The 24,044-nt window shown below is 33.3% G+C and overlaps 1 protein-coding gene across 2 annotated transcripts in view; it reads right to left on the bottom strand.

The window, feature by feature from the left end:
• Window positions 1-1,026: 1,026 nt before the first annotated feature.
• Window positions 1,027-24,044, bottom strand: part of LOC137251860 (uncharacterized) — a 65,822-nt gene continuing 42,804 nt past the window's right edge. For both annotated transcript variants that reach the window (XM_067786758.1, XM_067786759.1), the window contains exons 2-6: window positions 5,539-6,955; window positions 3,605-3,819; window positions 3,292-3,479; window positions 2,890-3,193; window positions 1,027-1,227 (exon numbers count right to left, since the gene is read on the bottom strand). In XM_067786758.1, the coding sequence (XP_067642859.1) occupies window positions 1,028-1,227; window positions 2,890-3,193; window positions 3,292-3,479; window positions 3,605-3,819; window positions 5,539-6,955 (2,324 nt within the window). In that variant the 3' untranslated portion in view covers window position 1,027. The remainder of the gene's footprint in view (window positions 1,228-2,889; window positions 3,194-3,291; window positions 3,480-3,604; window positions 3,820-5,538; window positions 6,956-24,044) is intronic.

Genomic DNA, 24,044 nt, shown 5'->3' with positions numbered 1-24,044 from the left:
AACTGTGCCACGAGAGTCATGACTTTTAATAGACCATCAATAGCAACCGTAAGTCGCCTTTGTGCGTAACCAACAAGGAGCCACAAATGATTTAAAGAAATCGTGAAAACTTAAGCGTTAAACTTAAGCAAGCTACATAAACACATTAATCATCATTTACCCACATACATACAAGGCAGTAGCTTATAGCTGGTAGCGTATAGCTGGTAACCAAGTAGAAAATTTTAGGAGAAGAAACGTCTATACATTTGGGCACAGAGTATAAAAGCAGCGAAAGCTGAGTAATCTGGAATTAGTTTGATTTAAGCACGCTATTGGTTATGAAGTATAAGTGTTATTGTGAAGTACTTTCAAAGTAGTCTAATAAAGACCATTTTGCATTATTGAATATTGGAGTTATTTACTCAACAATTTAGCGACACGAACATTAGTAGAAGTTGTAAAATAAGCGGAGTTTCCCTAAATTCGTTACAATATGTAAATAAGTAAAGGCAAGGCGCGATATACTTCCGAAGAGAATTTAGGCCGAGTTTCTCTTCCAACTTGCGTCGTGCTCCTACCACTACCACCACACCACGGTGGACCTAAACATGTACATACGTATAAAATAATATAAATACATATCGCTTATTTGCTGCATAACTCAAACTCAAAACTCACTCATAACTCAAAAAACATGACTTTTGAGTTAATAACATATAAACGTACCCAATACCATGATTTATGTTGTATAAAAAAATCTTCGCGATCAGTTAAAAATTTAGCACGTGTTATAAAAATGAAAATATGCCTTTATATGCGCAACATATTGCAGTTAAAATCTTTGAATGGCTCCCTTGGAAAATTGTGTTTTTTGAGTTATGAGTTTTGAGTTGCAGCAAATAAGCGATATGTATTTATATTTGTTTGTGCTTATTTTGTATAAGTTTCGAACATTCAGTTTTATTTATTTACAAACTACACAATTTGTATTACTAAAATTTATATTATTAATTTATTTTTAAATTTCCGTATATTTAAGAAATATTTAAGGCTGAACCAAATCCTTAGAGCAACCACCGTAGCTTAGCTCATCCGGTCGAAAGTAAGAGTTTTGCATACTGTACAGTCGATCGATAGGATTGACCATTGGGGACTGCGTCAGTGGGCCCATCAACTGTTGGAATGTGGAATAGCTTAAACCCAGCACAGTACTCAGAAATGGCTCGTTTGTCTTATTGCAGTTCTCTGAAAATATATAACAAAAATTGATTTCCTTTCGTAATTATTTGATTTCATATAACGCTTCTTGAAACTTTTCTTCTTCTTTTCAATAGTAAAAAAAATTGTTCGCTTCGTGAAAGCAACAAACTTCCTTTTGATGCTAGACATAGATTTATGATGTGTAAACATCTTTGCTCACGGTATGGGAGAACCCAGAATTGGAAGTAGGGTGCTATATGGGGAAAATAGAATGTGAACGTAAGTGTAGTCACTACATTGTAGTGTCCGTGGTAGGGTCGATATAAGCGAAATCAGACAGCAAATAAAGGCAAGGCTAGACGTGTTATCGATTTTTTATCGAAGTGTTAGCGGTTTGCTATCAAGGGATTATGGGCATGTAATTGACGAGGCGTAGAGGTGTTACCGATTTGTTATCGAAGTGTTAGCGGTTTGCTACCAACGGATTATGAGCATGTTATTGGCGAGGAGTAGAGGTGTTATCGATTTGTTATCGAAGTGTTGGCGGTTTGCTATCAACGGAATATGGGCATGTTATTGACGAGGCGTAGAGGCGTTATCGAATTGTTATCCAAGTGATATAAGTTTGATATCGATAGCAAAGGTCATAAATAAGTTACCGATGTTTGTCGGCAAATTATCGGTTTGTTATTGTAATGTACTACCAAAAAGTTCCCAAGTATTTATCGAAAAGCTATCGGTTAATTACTGAAAATGTATAGCTTTGTTACTAAAAGATATAGATTTGATATCAAAACTTTCGATTTTTACCAAAAAGTGACCGATATGTTTCCGAAAAGTTATTGATTTATTAAGGACAAATGGTCGATTATTTGTGGAAAATTTATCGATATGTTCCCACAAAATTATCGATATTCAATAACAACATTATAGAAAAGTTATCTTTTCATATCGAAAAGTTATCGATTTCTCACCGAAGTGTTACCAGTTCGTAATCGGCGTATTATCGATTTGTTGATACCGATAAAACTGAAATATAAAACTGATGACTCATCTGTAATACGTCCTTTACCAAGCAGATAAAAAACCAATAAGAAGCTTATAACTCGGCGATAACAACTCGACGATGATTATTCGCTATCGGGAATGAACAATAATTTGTCTTGTATTGGTTGCTACCAATAAAAAGCCGGGGAAGCTTTTCTCAACATGCCCGAAATTATTTGTTTCTGGCAAAGCTTCATCTTGTCCTGCATTGCATGTCCTGCTTGCAATGTGTCCCCATATGACACCAACAATTTCTTCAATTATGATGTGAGACCAACGCTTCTAACACCACTCTCACTATGATCCACCCCTGTGGAAACAAGCAAGTTTCCTTGGACTCCCGCTAGGGGACATTGATGACAATTTGTGATCGATCGCACCTATTGGATTAGGCGAAGCACTGCTACAACAACAACAAAGTAGATTGCGCATCATCAAAACGAGATCTTTCTCAACTAACAGTATGTCTATAATGATTTATATATATATATACGAAAAAATAAGAATACAAATTTTTTTTTGTTTGTTGTTGGAAATACAAAAAGAAAAAATCCTTGCATTAACTTGTTGAGCATACACGCTTAAGTGTCGGTGCGTTGTCACAAAAGCAAGAGCACAAAACACTTTTCTATATTTCTCTTGAATTGGTTAGCAACGTACCTTTATTGGTTTCCATGCAATTAAATGACGTATTCTCGTTTTCATCTTTGATGGAACGCATTTTTACAACGCCATCCGCACAAGACGACACACTGCCACCACCATCACCAACACTTCCAGCACATGCAGAAAACGGAGATTCCAACAAAGATTCACTATCGCTGTGCGCTTCATCTTTAATCTTCGCCAAATTACTGTTGTCTGATTCTTGGGAATCTTGAGAGTCGCTTGCTCCTTTGGAATGTTCCTGTTTCGCTTTCTTTTGAATTTTTTTCACTTTGGCGCGCTGATTTTGAAACCAAACCTAATGAATGAATTGGCAAAGTATGCAGTGTATTGTAAAAAGTTAATTTATAATAATAATTAAAATAATATTTAAATTTCGAATGCATGAGCTCATACCTGCACAATTCTTAAACTTAAGCCAGTCTCTTTGGCCAAATTTTCTCTCACTTTGCGGCAGGGTTTCGGTGATAATTCAAATGATGCTTTAAATGCTCTTCGCTGCTGAGTATTGAGTATGGTGCGGGGTCGCTTAGGTCCACGACGTCCATCCATTTTCGGAGCGAATAAATCATCGCCATAAAAATCTGCGTTTAGCGAAGAGTAAACAAATATGAGACTCTCTTTAAATTTAAAAGCAACGCAGTTCAGTGTGTACTTTCAATATGAACATACATTATTGATTCGGACTTTAAAAAACTTGCGTACGTACCGTAGCCTTGAAGCATTTCCACTTCCTTCTCATAGTCAAGTCGGCAAAAGAGTTGACCCTGCTTTATTACATATTGTTCCCCCTTCTTCAAGAGTCCACCGCATACGACACATGCGAAGCACTTCAAGTGAAAAACATTATCGAAAGTTCTCATCACCAGCTCATCCGAGGCGATTCTGTGACCACAGCCAAGGCATCGATTGCGTAGAAACTGTCTGTTGAACATGAAAGCAAGATCACATGATCGAAAGAAAAATGTATAAAGATGAGAAAAAACCCCGTGGAAAATTTTGTTTAGAATTAGTGCGATACAAAGCTATGTATGTATATATTTCACATGCATGCAAAGTGAGCATTACATTTTATATTTATTTTGGAAACCATGGAAACAGTTTCCACTTATAATAATTTTAACAACAAATATGACAGCCTTGTGCGTTTAAAAAAGGGAATTCCTACCAGCGTGGAGTCCAGTTTTAGTTAAAAATAGGTGGGGTATTTTCGGAAGCCGTCAACAGAGGCGGAGGGGGAGGGAGGCCCCCATGACCTAACATTCCTTAGACCTCCAAATGGCGCTTGGTGGCAATAAACCGAAATCACTGGGGCGATTTTTTAAAAAGCTATATATATAAAAATATTTGAAAAGCATGTAAAACCATTTCGTTTCATATCTCTTAACCGTGGTCTTTTACTCTGCCTGTTCCAGGGAGATTTGCAATCAATTTTCTTCTCCGCCATTATCATTTTATTCCCTCTTTTTTACCCTTCTCTCACACCATTTCTGCCGTTCCTCTCCATCTCCCTTTCTCTTTCTTCTTTGCCTGCCTTTTTCACTTGTATTCCGCTCGTTCTCTGATTTTCATCTCTTTTCTCAATCTATTGTGCTTATTCTGTGTTACTGTGCATTTTTCCCTCCCCTACATCTACCTCTCAACTTCCAAGTCGCTCTCCTCCCACCTTGTGCTCAACTATCACCCCAATCCCCTTACCCCAGCCGCTTTTTCCTACTTCTTTCCCCATTTAATTATTTTTCCTCATCCTCTTTATCTTTATAAATATCGCCTCTCATACCCGTCGCGCATCCTTTCATTTTATGTCTCCCCATCTCGGCCCATTTTTTGTCTTCCCCTCCCTACCTATTTCATTAACCTTGTTAAGAAGGAAGGAATTCCTTTCTCACTGCTATAACTCTAATTTCCTCTCTCCCCGTTATCCTGTCTTTCTTCTTCCTTTCCATATATCCATATTTTATAAATGTTTCCCTTTTCCCTTTCAAGTTCTCTACTTTTATTTTTATATTTTTCTGTCCTTCCGTCCTCGAATTTGGTTTTTTTGGCACTACTCACTTCTCCAGAGTATCTTCAAGATACTTCCCCTATATATTCCTCTTCTTCTCAACAACTCCATTTAAAGTTCCCAATCCCTCAACTCCTCTCAGCCTCTCACTCATTTATAGGATAACTTTACCAAGCATTGGATACCCACTTACAGAATTTGTCGAGGCTTACCAATTTTGGACATTTTCCATGAATGGGCGTGACATCGTCCCCTTTCCTAGTGAATCGTTAAACTAAATGTATCCGAGTATCTTTAATCTAAACTTAAGTTATTTCGAGTTAATAAGTTGTGTTCTGAGATTAGTGAAACTAGGCTTGTATGTTTATACATATGTGGATGGCCTGTAAACCCCTTTTCCAACAATTTTTATACTTCATATGGAGAATATGAACAAAGTTACGTATACGCACTGTCATTTTTTTGGTATGCAAAGTAGACCGTTATCATAATTTCGCCTTCGACAATTCGGTAACCCTCAGCATAATTTATATATATCACAAAGTCTCGAAAATATATAATTTAGGATTTACAGCAGCGTTTCATGGAACATGCAATATGTAAGTATTCATCTTCAACTCACATAGATAAATATTTACCTTTCATAGTCAATGCGACAATAGAGCTTCCCATTGCGGGCATAACATGAGTGCACCAAATGTAATGCACAAGCGGCGCACTTGAGGCATCCTTCGTGAAATGAAGTGTCCAATACACGCATTATATAACGATCACAAATTGGCTGACAACAATAGGCACAATGCGTTGCATCCGGCGTCGAGGCCGTGTGGCAAGTCAATGCAGATGGCAATGGCAAATGCAGTGACAATGATAACGGTAATGTCACCGGTAGTCCAAGTGTAGCACCACTGCCAGACAAAGAGTCAATCTTGATGGGTGTTGGTGATTTACCGTGTCGTAGCGTTGCTGTTGTTGTTGATGTTGCTGGTATTGTGGGAGGTGTGTGGCAAGGTGAGCAACGCTCATTTGGAAATTGTGCATGCAGTTGCGTACCAAAGTGCAATTGTAAAACTTGTTGTTGCTGTTGTTTATGGTCAAGTGAGCCGCTATTGTGGAGTGCAAGAAACATGCTGGTGTTGTTGTTGTTATTGTTGTTGCTGTATTGGTTTGTGTTGATTTCATTTTTGCCATTCAGGCAATTAGTAAGGTTACTATTGCTGTTGTGGTCAATACAATTGTTGTTGTTGTTATTGTTGACATTTGCGGTATATATTGCAGCCATTGTGTTGGTATCATTTGCACAATCGGCACTGGCACCAACTACACCACACTCGTTGTCAACATTCATATTCATATTGAAATCGTCCAATTCTGTTCGATCGTTGCCATATAGAGTGGACATTAAATGTGGCGGAGAATTATTGGGCGGCGGTCGTCCAGGTCCTATGCCAGTTGCTGGTACATTCATTTGTTGTTGTTGTCCAAGTTGTTGTTGCCTCTGACCAGCACTTACATGATTGACTTTGGTATTGATATTGTTGTTGTTGTTATAACATTTGTTATCATTGTTGGTGGTTGCGTTGTTGCTATTGTTTTTGTGTTTGTGACTATTGCAATTTGCCATGACATTTGCATAAAATGTTGTCGTTGGCAATGTGGTTGGTGCTGTCGGATTTCCGTTAATTTCACCGCAAGACACTCCGCTGCCACCGCACAATATCTCTCTGGACGGCACTGAACGGGCTATTGATGCCGATGTAGCCAATCCTTCTGCTCCACTCAATCCTCCTACTGCGCCGGCGACTGCCGTCAGTGCTGCTTCTGCCATCATTGATGCTGCCATGTTTACATTTGTTGTTGTGGTTGTTGTTGTCATTTCATTTGAATTGTCAGCGCCATTGTCGTTTGTTGTCGCGCCGGAAGTTGTTGTTTTCAATGTTGTAGCCAATGTTGTTAACATTCTTTGACTTCCGTTCATCAGCATGTTTGAGGTTTGTTGCTGTTGTTGTTGATGCTGTTTTTGTATTGGCGTATGACACTTGAGGCCCAATGGTACTATGTGGCCGAGACAATGAGTGCGTGCGTTGTACGTTTTGTGTGTGCGTTTTGCATTTACACATGAACATGAGAAAGAGAGGGGGAGAGAGGAGGAAAATAAGATTATATAGAATAAACGACATATAGAAAAACATTTAAACAATTTTTATTTGAGCCTCGTAAATTCCATTGTAAATGGCAGTCATACTATTTACCCTACAACTCTCACCACCAACAACAAAAACACAATTGAATGACCACAATTACAAATTTCGCATTCGGATGCGACACCATTTTATGTATTACGTGCTTCTTCTACCTAACAGCCAAAAGCCGACCAACCATCGAGTATTAAGCCAGCTTTTGTGGTTATGTTATGAACTTGTTTACAAATTGGGTCTGCGCGCCAGTTGACCAACAAAATCGAGTCGAATTGTCCTGTGGGGAAGGGGAATTGAAATGGAGTGAATTTGTGGTTTTGCAATTATGAAAATAACTGAAATGCGAATATGTAAAATACTCAACTAAATTTTTGGTCATATGAAAACATCGCACAGTTTTTGCTGCTTTGGTGAATGACACTCAAACGCTTTTTAACATAGTGTACATGTAGTGATACCCCACTGCATCACATATTTTGTCTCAATTTATTTGTCTAAATTAAGACGCGTTTTAACTTTTTATTTATTTATTTAATGAACAGGAAGTAGAGGGGAATAAATATACTCATAACTTATTAGGTTGAACTGGCCGGCTAATATTATATTAATATTGTGACGAATATTAGCATCACTAAGCCGATACTAAGCAGCCACTCGTACGTACGTAAACAAATCAATCATCATCTACACACATACACACAAGGCAACGGAGAGATACTCATAAACATATGTAATCATCAGCCGAAGTAGTACTCACATATACACACGCATATGGCTATGCGAGAGACTATAAACTACAAATACACACGCATATAGCTGGTAACCAAGTAGGAGATTCTAGAAGGAGAAACGCCTAGACATTTGAAGAAATATGCGGACAAGGCAACAGAGAGTACAAAAGCAGCGCAAGCCGAATAGTCAGTAATCAGTTTTGGTTTAAACACGCTATCAGTTGCGAAGTGAAGTATAATTGTTAAGTATAATGTACTACTCCCAAAGTAATCTAATAAAGACCATTTTGCATTACTGAATATTGGAGTTATTTATTCGACAATTTAACGATTCGAACGTTTGCAGAAGGTGGAAAATAAGCGGAGTTTCCCTAAATTCGTTACAATATTGATTACAATATTTCGGAATGCTTGCTGCCTGTAAGTCAATGTGACAAGCATCATGTGCCTTTAAATATAAGTGTTGATTGTTATGAATACATTTCTACTAGTCAAAATACTAGTGATGTGATCGCTTTCCAATATTATAATTGTGCTTTTACTGTTTTAAATAATTTATTACAAAAGTCTGCTGTTCTAATTTCAAAAATCGTTTGCATGACTTTTGTTTCGAAAATATATATAGCAGTTGAAAAAAAAAACCGCCACATAAAATTTCATGATACACTAAAATTAGAAATAAGAGAAATAAGTTTCCCAAGAAATTTCATACAACAAGGAATATTTATTTTTATAATATATATAAGTACTTTGCTGGCAAATTTAACCGGTTAGATAAGTTTCTATACAAGAATTACATTCGCTGTGCTGAGTGCTGCATTAAAGTAATCCGAAATATTTCTGGACCTTTATCAAATCCAAACGGTGTCGTTCTTTTATTCCCAAGTCAGTTTTTCTCGAGTCTAAATTTGCTGAAGGGCCTAAAGAGGTAGCTAATATGTTTGCTGATTTTTTTTAAGTCAAACTTTTCTACTAGTGAAAATTCCTGCAAACTTTTTTCTTCGAACTTTAGCTCTTACTTAAATTTTGATTTTCTTGCATTTTCTGCTGAGGACATAAGGATGGGTCTGACTTACCCAGACACTTATACCCTTAAAATGTTGTATGTAACTTTTGTTCGCTCACACCTTGAATATGCAGTTTTTATCTGGAGGCCGTTTAACCAGGTATCAATAAAAATAATAGAACGTATTCAAAAGGTGTTCATTAATTTCGCTTTACGGTCCCTCAAATTTGATACTCCCATTCCACCCTATGCATCCCGTATTATGCTACTTGACTTACAATCTCTCGAAACCCGTAGGTCAAACTTATCATTGACTTTCATGTTTAATGTTATACATGGTATAGTTGATAATACAACTATATTTTTTAAAATTTTATTTATTTTATTTTAAAATATTAATATTAACATTGAAAATTTATAAATATACTGACACTAAAATTTTCGTTTTGAAATAATATTCAAAAATAAAGTAATTCAAAAAATAATTTACTAAAATAAAGTATATTTAAATAAAGTAGATAACTCCACATTTACTCCCCCTCCAGTGAAACGAAAAAAATTTATTTTTGAATATTAATTTACAGTGTATATAAAGTACTGTAAGATTTTTGTGTTATAGTTTGAAGAACATTTGAATTATGTGTTAATTGCGTTAAAGGTTTATGTTAGTATTGATGTAAGTACCCAATCTTTTGATGATTTGATGTATTTGATAGCTTATTTTTAGTTGTTGTTATTGTTTACTTATTGTATTAATATTTTATGTATATTAATATTTGGTTGTGTTACTGCAATGTTGTTTGTGAAATATTGTTATTTATCATGATGTGATTAAAGAATCTAGAATTAGGTTGAGTAATAGTAGATGGCAACTTTGTGTGCACAATTACTCAAAAATTAAAAACGTGTATTATGCAGAATATATATTCAATATATAATTGTACTCTGCATAATGTATGTCAAAGTTGTTGATAAGGAAGTAAAATTTGATTCCATTATTCGTTTGAGATTGATATGAAATTGTCATATGATTTTAATTTCAATATGAAAGAATTGATATATGTCAATAAAAATTATTTTAGGAAATCTTTGGAGATTTTTTAAAATTGATTATTGATTGTTGATTGTTTTTTTTTTTTTTTTTTGAATTGAAAATGAGGTTGGTTAAATATGAATTTACTTGTATTGTGAAGTTTATATGTCTGTTGTTGCAAAATTTCTCATTTCTATAAATGATAAATATATACTTTTCAATATAAACTGGAGAAAGAGTGTACATAATTAATATAAATAATAAACTGATTATTGTTTAAAATGTTGAAAATATATTAAATATATAAACACTAATTTAATTTAATAGTAATTTTAAATTAGTATTATTTAAAACAAAATCAATTAAAAAGTCAATAAATTGTTTGAATTGTTTAAAGAATGAAAATATTGTTGCAAATTAAATCTTTAAAAAGTAACTTATTTAATTTGAAAATATAAAAGATATAATCTGAAAAGCTGAATGAATACAAATAAATAAACAATGCTTAACACTTGCTGCGAACTCCAAATTTTTAAAAATTGATTGTTGTAAATGTGTCAACAAAAATTTGATTGTTGGTAATAATAATCACTGTATTGTATGATGTTCCAAATTCTTTTTGTTATCAAAGAAATGTTGGTTGTTGTAAGTTGATGATTTTAAAATAGTCCAAATGTTACTGGTAAATTTTGCATCAAGTATTCTCTCTGCGTTTAAAGTTTTGTTTAAATTGGTTATAATAATCTTCATGGAAAGCACAATGACACAATTTCTTGATTTAATTAGTATTTCTATATTTTATATTTAGTCTTATTTGGCAATTTATATAGAGATTTTGTTGTACTATCGGATTTATTTTAAATTGTAGGAGAAATAAATTGTCTTTTAATTTTTTGCTAAAATTTTCACTATTTTAATTTGGTAGTATGAATTCCGTTTAAAGTTTATACGTTTGAATAATTATAATTTCATTATAAATTTTGTTCTATTTTAATTGTTTGCTTTTAAAAAGATTACTAATCACGTACATTATAAGACGTTCTAAATTTTATTAGTTAATTCAATTCGGTAAAATATTGCATTTTTAAATAGCTTTCTTACAATAGTTAATTATAATTCTTTTTGGTGAAATTACTGTTTGCTCATCTTTTAAATTTTGATTGAAGATATTCCTTTAAGTATTTTTGTATTTTCTTCTTATTGATTCGCAATGGTTTTAGATAAGTTTATTGTTGTTGATGGTCCGATGGGCAGGATCGCCATTATATAGTTGATAATACAACTATATATTTTTTAAAATTTTATTTATTTTATTTTAAAATATTAATATTAACATTGAAAATTTATAAATATACTGACACTAAAATTTTCGTTTTGAAATAATATTCAAAAATAAAGTAATTCAAAAAATAATTTACTAAAATAAAGTATATTTAAATAAAGTAGATAACTCCACACATGGTACCATAGATTGTTTTTATCTTCTGGACTGGATCACTTTTAACATTTCCACGCGAAATCTTCTCGTCACCTATCATTTTATTGGAAAAAAGTCAAAACTAAATTTGCCAGTAATGCTCCTCTTGCAAGATCTATGCGCGAATTTAATATTCTATCTCAGAGTGTTTGCCTTAATTTTTCCATGGGAAAACAAGCTTTTTTGAATATTTTAATCTCTTATTTTAAACAGCATATTTAAGTCTCGAGGGCACCAGTGAGGTAAAGAGAGTTTTTAAGGTATAGGGATCCGAGAAATCTGAGCTGAAACGTCTGACAAAAGCCAGCATAGAGTAAGACTTAGCTATAATATATTTAAAATGGCTTTGAAACGAGAACTTCGAGTCAAAGACCACCCCAAGATCAGTGATTTTGGAAACAATGCTTAGTTGTGAACCTGCAATATAATATGAAGTAGGGATAGGGGAGCGGGATTTGGAATAGGAGTCATGGGAGCATTTTTTAATATTTAAGGGAAGCATATTTTTCTGGCACCAAGCTACAACATTGTCTAGATCACTCTGAAGTTTCAACGAGTCAGCGGGCCACGTAATATTACTAAAAATCTTCATGTCATCAGCATACAAGAGAAATTTTGAAAATTTAAAACAATTAGTAATATCGTTGATGAAAATCATAAAAAGAATTGGACCTAAAATGCTTCCCTGAGGAACGCCTGAAGAAGCAATGAAAGAGTACGACGACACCCCGTCAACTACAACTGAACAAGATCGATTTGAGAAATACGATTTGATCCAGCTTAAAAAACTTGAGTGGAAACCAAACCATCGTAACTTCGATAATAAGATACGATGATTAACTTTATCAAACGCTTTCGAAAATCAGTATACACGGTGTCAACTTGGGCCCGGTTACTAAAAGCTTCAATGCAGTATTCGGAGAAAACTGCTAAATTAGAGGTAGTTGATCTCCCCGACATGAAACCATGCTGGTCTACCGAGATGAGACGACTAATGGCAAAGAAAATTTTATTTTTTATTACACATTCAAAAAGTTTTGAGATAGTCGAAGTTTTAGAAATAGGACGATAATTGGTGATATCATTTTTATTGCCAGATTTAAAAATTGGCGTAATACAGGAGATTTTCCATGCATCAATGAAAACACCTTGCCCAAGAAATTTATTAAAAAGCAGCCATATTGGGTAGGCGAGAGCTGAACAATTCTTAAAAAGGTGAGACGACAAACCATCAACATAAGTCTGGGACGACAACTTGATTTCACGAATCCCCAGTTCAACATCGTCTAAAGAGATTTCAAGAGCCCCAAAGTTTAGCGCTACTACTCAAATTAGAGTCGGCCTCTAAATTCGAGCTGAAAAAATCCGCAAAAAGATTTGCAGCAACTGATGCTGAATCAGCTTATGTATCCTTGTAAAATACAACAGAGGGAATACTCGAACACGATTTTTTGAACTTCACAAAACGCCAAAAAGCTTTCGGATTCAGTTTAATATCCTCTTCGAATTTTCTTATATGGTTATGCTTCAAGACTTTGCTCAATGATTTAAACTCGTTCAAATATTTTATATACATTTCTTTGTAAAAAGGAAGCCTTGAATTTTTAAATTTTTTGAAAAACTTGTTTCTCAAATTCTTAAGTTTTTTCAACTCCTTCGTGAACCAAGGAATTTTGTAAACTATTTTCTTTACTTTAGGAATGTGCTCACTACAAATACAATTTAGATTATTCTTAAAGATATTGAAACAACCGGTCGCATCAACCTCAGTAAATAGCGTATCCCAATCAATAAAGTCAATTGCCGCATTAACCACATCAACATCATAATTTTTAAAACAAAACTTGGAAATTGTATTCTCTACCTCTATGTAAGTATTAAACTCATAAAATTCCAAATGAAGAACCAGCGAAGCATGATATGGACCAGGATTGGACAAAGGGTCCAGACATTCCTGGAGGCAAAAGTTCATGCTATCACTAAAAAATATGAAATCCAATATTCTATGAAAACTGTTATTAAAACTGTTAATCTGACTAAGGTCACATCTTGAAAAACCGTCAATCACATATGTTTCAGCAAACGCATTTGAAGACTTTGGAAGAAGCCCCCTACTATTTTCAAAAGTATACCATTCTAATTTACTGAGGTTGAAGTCTCCAATTACGCAAACATTTTCATGGCTAGATGCTAAGGCTGAAATATTATCAACATGCTCTTTATAATAAAGTAAATCGCTACTAGAAGGAGGTATATACGAAGCACAAATTAAAAGTGTAGAAACTCCATGAACAGAAATGCAGAGAATATCCAATAGTGAATCAGCATTCGGCAAAGGCACCAAAGTCGCACGAAATTTTCGTCGAACCGCAATTAAAATGCCTCCTCCTCTTGATAAACCAGTTTTTGATGCATCGCGATCTTTACGAAAAACGCAGTATAAATTTTCATCGAAGAACTCACCATCCATAAAAGTATCATTAAGCCAAGTCTCAACTATTACAAATATATCATAATCCAGGTTTGAACTCATCGTAAAGAGTGAGTCGGATTTGGTTCTTAGGCGAGATACATTTTGAAAGTAAATTTTAATATCTTTGTGAGAATGTGTATTTACTACAACTCGTTTTGAGGTGGCCCGTCGTTGCGAAAAGAACGAAACGGCCGTATTTGAACATTTGTAGGCCAGATGCTGAGCTGCATCACGCTGGAACCCGCTTTGAAAAAATCCAAATTTTTTTTGTGATTTCTATAACTACAAACGATGCAATTGATTGTAGTGAAATTCATTTTTTTGTAGTTCTTATAGTTACTCCGAAAATATAATACATTGTGCGGAAACCAAGCAATTTAAGTAAATTTGGTTTTTTTGTTTTTGAAATACGTTTTAAATCGTTTGTAGTTTTTCATAGGAAAAAAAATTTTTTTTTTGGTCCATAGGTTTCGGAGATATCGCTAACGCATCTCAAAAAAACCAAGAACGCAGCAAGTTGGAAGCACTAAAAGTACTTTTCCTATAACTACAAACGATGAAATTGATTGTAGTGAAATTCATTTTTTTGTAGTTCTTATAGTTACTCCGAAAATATAATACATTGTGCGGAAACCAAGCAATTTAAGCAAATTTGGTTTTTTCCTTTTTGAAATACGTTTTAAATCGTTTGTAGTTTTTCATACGAAAAATAAATTTTTTTTTGGTCCACAGGTTTCGGAGATATCGCTAACGCATCTCAAAAAAACCAAGAACGCAGCAATTTGGAAGCACTAAAAGTACTTTTCCTATAACTACAAACGATGAAATTGATTGTAGTGAAATTCATTTTTTTGTAGTTTTTATAGTTACTCCGAAAATATAATACATTGTGCGGAAACCAAGCAATTTAAGGAAATTTGGGTTTTTTCTTTTTGAAATACGTTTTAAATCGTTTGTAGTTTTTCATACGAAAAAAATTTTTTTTTTTGGTGGACAGGTTTCGGAGATATCGCTAACGCATCTCAAAAAAACCAAGAACGCAGCAATTTGGAAGCACTAAAAGTACTTTTCCTATAACTACAAACGATGAAATTGATTGTAGTGAAATTCATTTTTTTGTAGTTCTTATAGTTACTCCGAAAATATAATACATTGTGCGGAAACCAAGCAATTTAAGTAAATTTGGTTTTTTTGTTTTTGAAATACGTTTTAATTCGTTTGTAGTTTTTCATACGAAAAACAATTTTTTTTTTGGTCCACAGGTTTCGGAGATATCGCTAACGCATCTCAAAAAAACCAAGAACGCAGCAACTTGGAAGCACTAAAAGTACTTTTCCTATAACTACAAACGATGAAATTGATTGTAGTGAAATTCATTTTTTTGTAGTTCTTATAGTTATTCCGAAAATATAAAACATTGTGCGGAAACCAAGCAATTTAAGCAAATTTGGGTTTTTTCTTTCTGAAATACGTTTTAAATCGTTTGTAGTTTTTCATAGGAAAAAAAATTTTTTTTTTGGTCCATACGTTTCGGAGATATCGCTAACGTATCTCAAAAAAACCAAGAACGCAGCAATTTGGAAGCACTAAAAGTACTTTTCCTATAACTACAAACGATGAAATTGATTGTAGTGAAATTCATTTTTTTGTAGTTCTTATAGTTACTCCGAAAATATAATACATTGTGCGGAAACCAAGCAATTTAAGTAAATTTGGTTTTTTTGTTTTTGAAATACGTTTTAAATCGTTTGTAGTTTTTCATACGAAAAAAAATTTTTTTTTTGGTCCACAGGTTTCGGAGATATCGCTAACGCATCTCAGAAAAACCAAGAACGCAGCAATTTGGAAGCACTAAAAGTACTTTTCCTATAACTACAAACGATGAAATTGATTGTAGTGAAATTCATTTTTTTGTAGTTCTTATAGTTACTACGAAAATATAATACATTGCAAAATTGGGAAATTCGAATACACCCGGTTGGGTATTCCAAACAATGATTTTTGCACAGCAAATGGGTTCTTTGAATAATTCTCTCGATTTAAATTACAAGCATATTAAAGTTTTTGAATGTGCAAGTAAATATTGTTGCTTACAATTCATATGTTCAAAAATAAAACAAACTTCATTTCAGCATACCCCTTCTAACAAAAATTATTCTTACGCTCAAGCAAATGTACGTACATACATATGTATGTATGCTTATATGTAAGCTAAGAAGTGTATGAACATGGTAATGTATCTGCTATGACGATCGTAGCGTATAAACAAACTTAGATATATATGCAAACACATACATATGTATATTCTTAAACTAAAGATCAACCAACACCCCACTTCACTCCACTTCACACCCACCTCATTGATACCAATATATCCAAGCATAAGCTAACATATGTATGTTTGTACATTCACATGTTCAAAAAAAAAAAAAAAAAACTTCTATTCAACCAACCACTTCCAACAATAATTATTCTTACGCACAAGCATGTGTACATACATACATACATATGTATGTTCAAATGTAAATCACAAAATCCTGAAAACTAGCTTCCTCTTTTTCATTCATAATGCTTCTTCTTAAGTTGTCCAAATTGGTGATGCAATTTGGCAATATGGCATTTGATAAAATCGTCAAAAGAAAAATGTTTGTGATTTTATAAATACCAACTTCGATGCATATTGAGGGCTTTCATTATAACGCGCATAACTACTTTCATAACTACGCACTTTTCCTATGAAATAATACCAAACTATTTATATGCCCTAATCGAAGTAATAATATGGTAGTAAAAAATGCAAATAAATATGCGAGTATATTGCCCAATAAATGCCCAGTAACGTATTAGCAATATAATCTAAATATTTTCATGCATTGTTCATATACATCAGGTAGATCAGGTTTTTCAAATAGCAAATTAAAATTTCCATAAGCTCTACCAACTCGGCAATTCGGCATATTGGAAAATTATTTGCAAAAATGTATATGAACAATGCATGAAAATATTTAGATTATATTGCTAATACGTTACTGGGCATTTATTGGGCAATATACTCGCATATTTATTTGCATTTTTTACTACCATATTATTACTTCGATTAGGGCATATAAATAGTTTGGTATTATTTCATAGGAAAAGTGCGTAGTTATGAAAGTAGTTATGCGCGTTATAATGAAAGCCCTCAATATGCATCGAAGTTGGTATTTATAAAATCACAAACATTTTTCTTTTGACGATTTTATCAAATGCCATATTGCCAAATTGCATCACCAATTTGGACAACTTAAGAAGAAGCATTATGAATGAAAAAGAGGAAGCTAGTTTTCAGGATTTTGTGATTTACATTTGAACATACATATGTATGTATGTACACATGCTTGTGCGTAAGAATAATTATTGTTGGAAGTGGTTGGTTGAATAGAAGTTTTTTTTTTTTTGAACATGTGAATGTACAAACATACATATGTTAGCTTATGCTTGGATATATTGGTATCAATGAGGTGGGTGTGAAGTGGAGTGAAGTGGGGTGTTGGTTGATCTTTAGTTTAAGAATATACATATGTATGTGTTTGCATATATATCTAAGTTTGTTTATACGCTACGATCGTCATAGCAGATACATTACCATGTTCATACATTTCTTAGCTTACATATGAGCATACATACATATGTATGTACGTACATTTGCTTGAGCGTAAGAATAATTTTTGTTAGAAGGGGTATGCTGAAATGAAGTTTGTTTCATTTTTGAACATATGAATTGTAAGCAACAATATTTACTTGCACATTCAAAAACTTTAATATGCTTGTAATTTAAATCGAGAGAATTATTCAAAGAACCCATTTGCTGTGCAAAAATCATTGTTTGGAATACCCAACCGGGTGTATTCGAATTTCCCAATTTTGCAATGTATTATATTTTCGTAGTAACTATAAGAACTACAAAAAAATGAATTTCACTACAATCAATTTCATCGTTTGTAGTTATAGGAAAAGTACTTTTAGTGCTTCCAAATTGCTGCGTTCTTGGTTTTTTTGAGATGCGTTAGCGATATCTCCGAAACCCGTGGACCAAAAAAAAATGTATTTTTCGTATGAAAAACTACAAACGATTTAAAACGTATTTCAAAAACAAAAAAACCAAATTTGCTTAAATTGCTTGGTTTCCGCACAATGTATTATATTTTCGGAGTAACTATAAGAACTACAAAAAAATGAATTTCACTACAATCAATTCCATCGTTTGTAGTTATAGGAAGAGTACTTTTAGTGCTTCCAAATTGCTGCGTTCTTGGTTTTTTTGAGATGCGTTAGCGATATCTCCGAAACCTGTGGACCAAAAAAAAAAGTTGTTTTCGTATGAAAAACTACAAACGATTTAAAATGTATTTCAAAAACAAAAAAACCAAATTTACTTAAATTGCTTGGTTTCCGCATAATGTATTATATTTTCGGAGTAACTATAAGAACTACAAAAAAATGAATTTCACTACAATCAATTTCATCGTTTGTAGTTATAGGAAAAGTACTTTTAGTGCTTCCAAATTGCTGCGTTCATGGTTTTTTTGAGATGCGTTAGCGATATCTCCGAAACGTATGGACCAAAAAAAAATTTTTTTACCTATGAAAAACTACAAACGATTTAAAACGTATTTCAGAAAGAAAAAACCCAAATTTGCTTAAATTGCTTGGTTTCCGCACAATGTATTATATTTTCGGAGTAACTATAAGAACTACAAAAAAATGAATTTCACTACAATCAATTTCATCGTTTGTAGTTATAGGAAAAGTACTTTTAGTGCTTCCAAATTGCTGCGTTCTTGGTTTTTTTGAGATGCGTTAGCGATATCTCCGAAACGTATGGACCAAAAAAAAATTTTTTTACCTATGAAAAACTACAAACGATTTAAAACGTATTTCAGAAAGAAAAAACCCAAATTTGCTTAAATTGCTTGGTTTCCGCACAATGTATTATATTTTCGGAGTAACTATAAGAACTACAAAAAAATGAATTTCACTACAATCAATTTCATCGTTTGTAGTTATAGGAAAAGTACTTTTAGTGCTTCCAAATTGCTGCGTTCTTGGTTTTTTTGAGATGCGTTAGCGATATCTCCGAAACGTATGGACGAAAAAAAAAATTTTTTTACCTATGAAAAACTACAAACGATTTAAAACGTATTTCAGAAAGAAAAAACCCAAATTTGCTTAAATTGCTTGGTTTCCGCACAATGTATTATATTTTCGGAGTAACTATAAGAACTATAAAAAAATGAATTTCACTACAATCAATTTCATCGTTTGTAGTTATAGGAAAAGTACTTCTAGTGCTTCCAAATTGCTGCGTTCTTGGTTTTTTTTGAGATGCGTTAGCGATATCTCCGAAACCTGTGGACCAAAAAAAAAATTTTTTTTCGTATGAAAAACTACAAACGATTTAAAACGTATTTCAAAAACAAAAAAACCAAATTTACTTAAATTGCTTTGTTTCCGCACAATGTATTATATTTTCGGAGTAACTATAAGAACTACAAAAAAATGAATTTCACTACAATCAATTTCATCGTTTGTAGTTATAGGAAAAGTACTTTTAGTGCTTCCAAATTGCTGCGTTCTTGGTTTTTTTGAGATGCGTTAGCGATATCTCCGAAACCTATGGACCAAAAAAAAAATTTTTTTTCCTATGAAAAACTACAAACGATTTAAAACGTATTTCAAAAACAAAAAAAACAAATTTACTTAAATTGCTTGGTTTCCGCACAATGTATTATATTTTCGGAGTAACTATAAGAACTACAAAAAAATTAATTTCACTACAATCAATTTCATCGTTTGTAGTTATAGGAAAAGTACTTTTAGTGCTTCCAAATTGCTGCGTTCTTGGTTTTTTTGAGATGCGTTAGCGATATCTCCGAAACCTATGGACCAAAAAAAAAATTTTTTTTCCTATGAAAAACTACAAACGATTTAAAACGTATTTCAAAAACAAAAAAAACAAATTTCCTTAAATTGCTTGGTTTCCGCACAATGTATTATATTTTCGGAGTAACTATAAGAACTACAAAAAAATGAATTTCACTGCAATCAATTTCATCGTTTGTAGTTATAGGAAAAGTACTTTTAGTGCTTCCAAATTGCTGCGTTCTTGGTTTTTTTGAGATGCGTTAGCGATATCTCCGAAACCTATGGACCAAAAAAAAAATTTTTTTCCTATGAAAAACTACAAACGATTTAAAACGTATTTCAAAAACAAAAAAACCAAATTTACTTAAATTGCTTGGTTTCCGCACAATGTATTATATTTTCGGAGTAACTATAAGAACTACAAAAAAATGAATTTTACTACAATCAATTTCATCGTTTGTAGTTATAGGAAAAGTACTTTTAGTGCTTCCAAATTGCTGCGTTCTTGGTTTTTTTGAGATGCGTTAGCGATATCTCCGAAACCTGTGGACCAAAAAAAAAATTTTTTTTCGTATGAAAAACTACAAACGATTTAAAACGTATTTCAAAAAGAAAAAACCCAAATTTCCTTAAATTGCTTGGTTTCCGCACAATGTATTATATTTTCGGAGTAACTATAAAAACTACAAAAAAATGAATTTCACTACAATCAATTTCATCGTTTGTAGTTATAGGAAAAGTACTTTTAGTGCTTCCAAATTGCTGCGTTCTTGGTTTTTTTGAGATGCGTTAGCGATATCTCCGAAACCTATGGACCAAAAAAAAAATTTTTTTTCCTATGAAAAACTACAAACGATTTAAAACGTATTTCAAAAACAAAAAAAACAAATTTACTTAAATTGCTTGGTTTCCGCACAATGTATTATATTTTCGGAGTAACTATAAGAAAGACAAAAAAATTAATTTCACTACAATCAATTTCATCGTTTGTAGTTATAGGAAAAGTACTTTTAGTGCTTCCAAATTGCTGCGTTCTTGGTTTTTTTGAGATGCGTTAGCGATATCTCCGAAACCTGTCGACAAAAAAAAAAATTTTTTTCGTATGAAAAACTACAAACGATTTAAAACGTATTTCAAAAAGAAAAAACCCAAATTTCCTTAAATTGCTTGGTTTCCGCACAATGTATTATATTTTCGGAGTAACTTTAAAAACTACAAAAAAATGAATTTCACTACAATCAATTTAATCGTTTGTAGTTATAGGAAAAGTACTTTTAGTGCTTCCAAATTGCTGCGTTCTTGGTTTTTTTGAGATAGGTTAGCGATATCTCCGAAACCTGTGGACCAAAAAAAAATTTATTTTTCGTATGAAAAACTACAAACGATTTAAAACGTATTTCAAAAAGAAAAAAACCAAATTTGCTTAAATTGCTTGGTTTCCGCACAATGTATTATATTTTCGGAGTAACTATAAGAACTACAAAAAAATGAATTTCACTACAATCAATTTCATCGTTTGTAGTTATAGGAAAAGTACTTTTAGTGCTTCCAATTTGCTGCGTTCTTGGTTTTTTTGAGATGCGTTAGCGATATCTCCGAAACCTGTGGACCAAAAAAAAAAAAATTTTTTTCGTATGAAAAACTACAAACGATTTAAAACGTATTTCAAAAACAAAAAAACCAAATTTACTTAAATTTCTTGGTTTCCGCACAATGTATTATATTTTCGGAGTAACTATAAGAACTACAAAAAAATGAATTTCACTACAATCAATTTCATCGTTTGTAGTTATAGGAAAAGTACTTTTAGTGCTTCCAAATTACTGCGTTCTTGGTTTTTTTGAGATGCGTTAGCGATATCTCCGAAACCTATGGACCAAAAAAAAAATTTTTTTTCCTATGAAAAACTACAAACGATTTAAAACGTATTTCAAAAACAAAAAAACCAAATTTACTTAAATTGCTTGGTTTCCGCACAATGTATTATATTTTCGGAGTAACTATAAGAACTACAAAAAAATTAATTTTACTACAATCAATTTCATCGTTTGTAGTTATAGGAAAAGTACTTTTAGTGCTTCCAAATTGCTGCGTTCTTGGTTTTTTTGAGATGCGTTAGCGATATCTCCGAAACCTGTCGACCAAAAAAAAAATTTTTTTTCGTATGAAAAACTACAAACGATTTAAAACGTATTTCAAAAAGAAAAAACCCAAATTTCCTTAAATTGCTTGGTTTCCGCACAATGTATTATATTTTCGGAGTAACTATAAAAACTACAAAAAAATGAATTTCACTACAATCAATTTCATCGTTTGTAGTTATAGGAAAAGTACTTTTAGTGCTTCCAAATTGCTGCGTTCTTGGTTTTTTTGAGATGCGTTACCGATATCTCCGAAACCTGTGGACCAAAAAAAAATTTATTTTTCGTATGAAAAACTACAAACGATTTAAAACGTGTTTCAAAAAGAAAAAAACCAAATTTGCTTAAATTGCTTGGTTTCCGCACAATGTATTATATTTTCGGAGTAACTATAAGAACTACAAAAAAATGAATTTCACTACAATCAATTGCATCGTTTGTAGTTATAGAAATCACAAAAAAAATTTGGATTTTTTCAAAGCGGGTTCCAGCGTGATGCAGCTCAGATGCTGGCGTTAACTACCTTATCGTAGTAGCAGAGCGGCACGCCAAGTTTAAAACTAACTTTAACCAACTTATGAATATCAACATTCCGCTTAACGAGGGCATAACAAACCAAAAACTTAGGGTTGATTTCAGCGTACTTCGATACATAGGCAATAATATCAGCATTCGTCACGTTTGAAGAAAAAGACGACAGATGCAGCCACATCATTTTAGGAGCAACCTGAAGTTCTAGGTTATCACTCGATCCAACCACTATAGGCTTGCTCAGATTTCTGAGTGAATTTATGACAGCATTCACACTGGGTGCATTTACTTCATTCTCCGCAGAGGCATTTGTCACTGAAGCCAAAGATTATCGAAAATAAAGATGTTGCAGGGACGAAAAATCGTGTGAAGCAAGCTTCACAAAATTCTAGTAGGTCACATTCACCACTTACTACAGCAGAATTTGTTAAACTACCACTGTCTGTATTTGTTATTTAACAACTATTTGTACACTTTTTATTCAGTAGCACCAGATGTAGTGTTAATTGCACAAACAACACTTTTTGCAGGAATAACTTTATCAACAAGCATTTCAGTGCTCTCAGCATTGTTTTTGTTCGACTCGTCAATTGGTGTATCATTAATAGGGCTCGGAATCTTATGCGCATGCAAGGTGTTGTTATTCCGTTCGCTTGACTTACCAGAGTTTGGCTGATCAGCAGATATGATTTGTTGTTGTTTTTAGCTTTACCTTTTGCAAGCACTACGGGTATATTTCTGCCATGAATAGCTGTTCAGTGAAAATTTCAGTCTGAAATAATCTTCGGAGTTTATTGCACCGTGCATTTATTTATTTAACTGTAGGATCTGTATATTACTCCATAATTTCCGCCCGAAAGAGACTATAGTGATCTGTTAATTTGGAAGCATGGATATTCTTGTACAAATATGCTCTGCCATTTCCGCACCATTGCGCCCGGGATGATGTGTCTGTTCGCCATATGTAAGATGGCGCTGTTCTGCTATGGCCAAACGTACTGCACTCAAGCTGCCCCAAAATGTTAAGCTTTGCTGCGGTCTTTAACGCTGTATCCTTAGGCATTAGGTCCTTATGCGGGATGTGCAGAATTCAGCTTTGCTGTCGGGGTAGTTTCTATGGCTTCCGCTCCCGGTGTTCCAGGCTTTCTCTATATTCATGACTACCCTACGCAATGCAGTATCGACTGCCTTGCCTTTGGTGTAAGCATATTACGCTGAAAAGAATAAAGTTTCATTCATATTTGATTTTATATACACTTTTAATTTCTGTAGAGGTTTGAGTAGAAATCTATGGCAAAGTAATACGCCTCTAGTCTTTCGAGACCAGATGACTAGTTATTTCTGATTTCGGTAAGGGGACTTATCGAGCCGTCTTCCAAAAGTACGGGACGTGTTCACTTTAATGCAATTTATAATCTTTCCACCTGCCATCTGCGACATAGCAGGGAATATCTCACCTGGATCTGCCGACTTAAACTTGGTCATAGTTTAATCGCCCATTAAATTTTGGTATTTGTCACCATTTCTAGTACTGCTCGCACTGTATTTGGAGTGTAAACGTTGCTACACAACTTTTCCGCATCGTCTCCCGATAGGAAGTGTGTGTAAAGTAGCGCTTTAAGCAACTCTTCACTACTGCAAGGACATTTC

Source organism: Eurosta solidaginis, chromosome 5 (assembly GCF_040869045.1).
Source record: "Eurosta solidaginis isolate ZX-2024a chromosome 5, ASM4086904v1, whole genome shotgun sequence".
Lineage (NCBI taxonomy): Eukaryota > Metazoa > Arthropoda > Insecta > Diptera > Tephritidae > Eurosta > Eurosta solidaginis.
The sequence above is the reverse complement of the archived record's forward strand: the minus strand, read 5'-3'. Positions and strand labels throughout refer to the sequence as shown.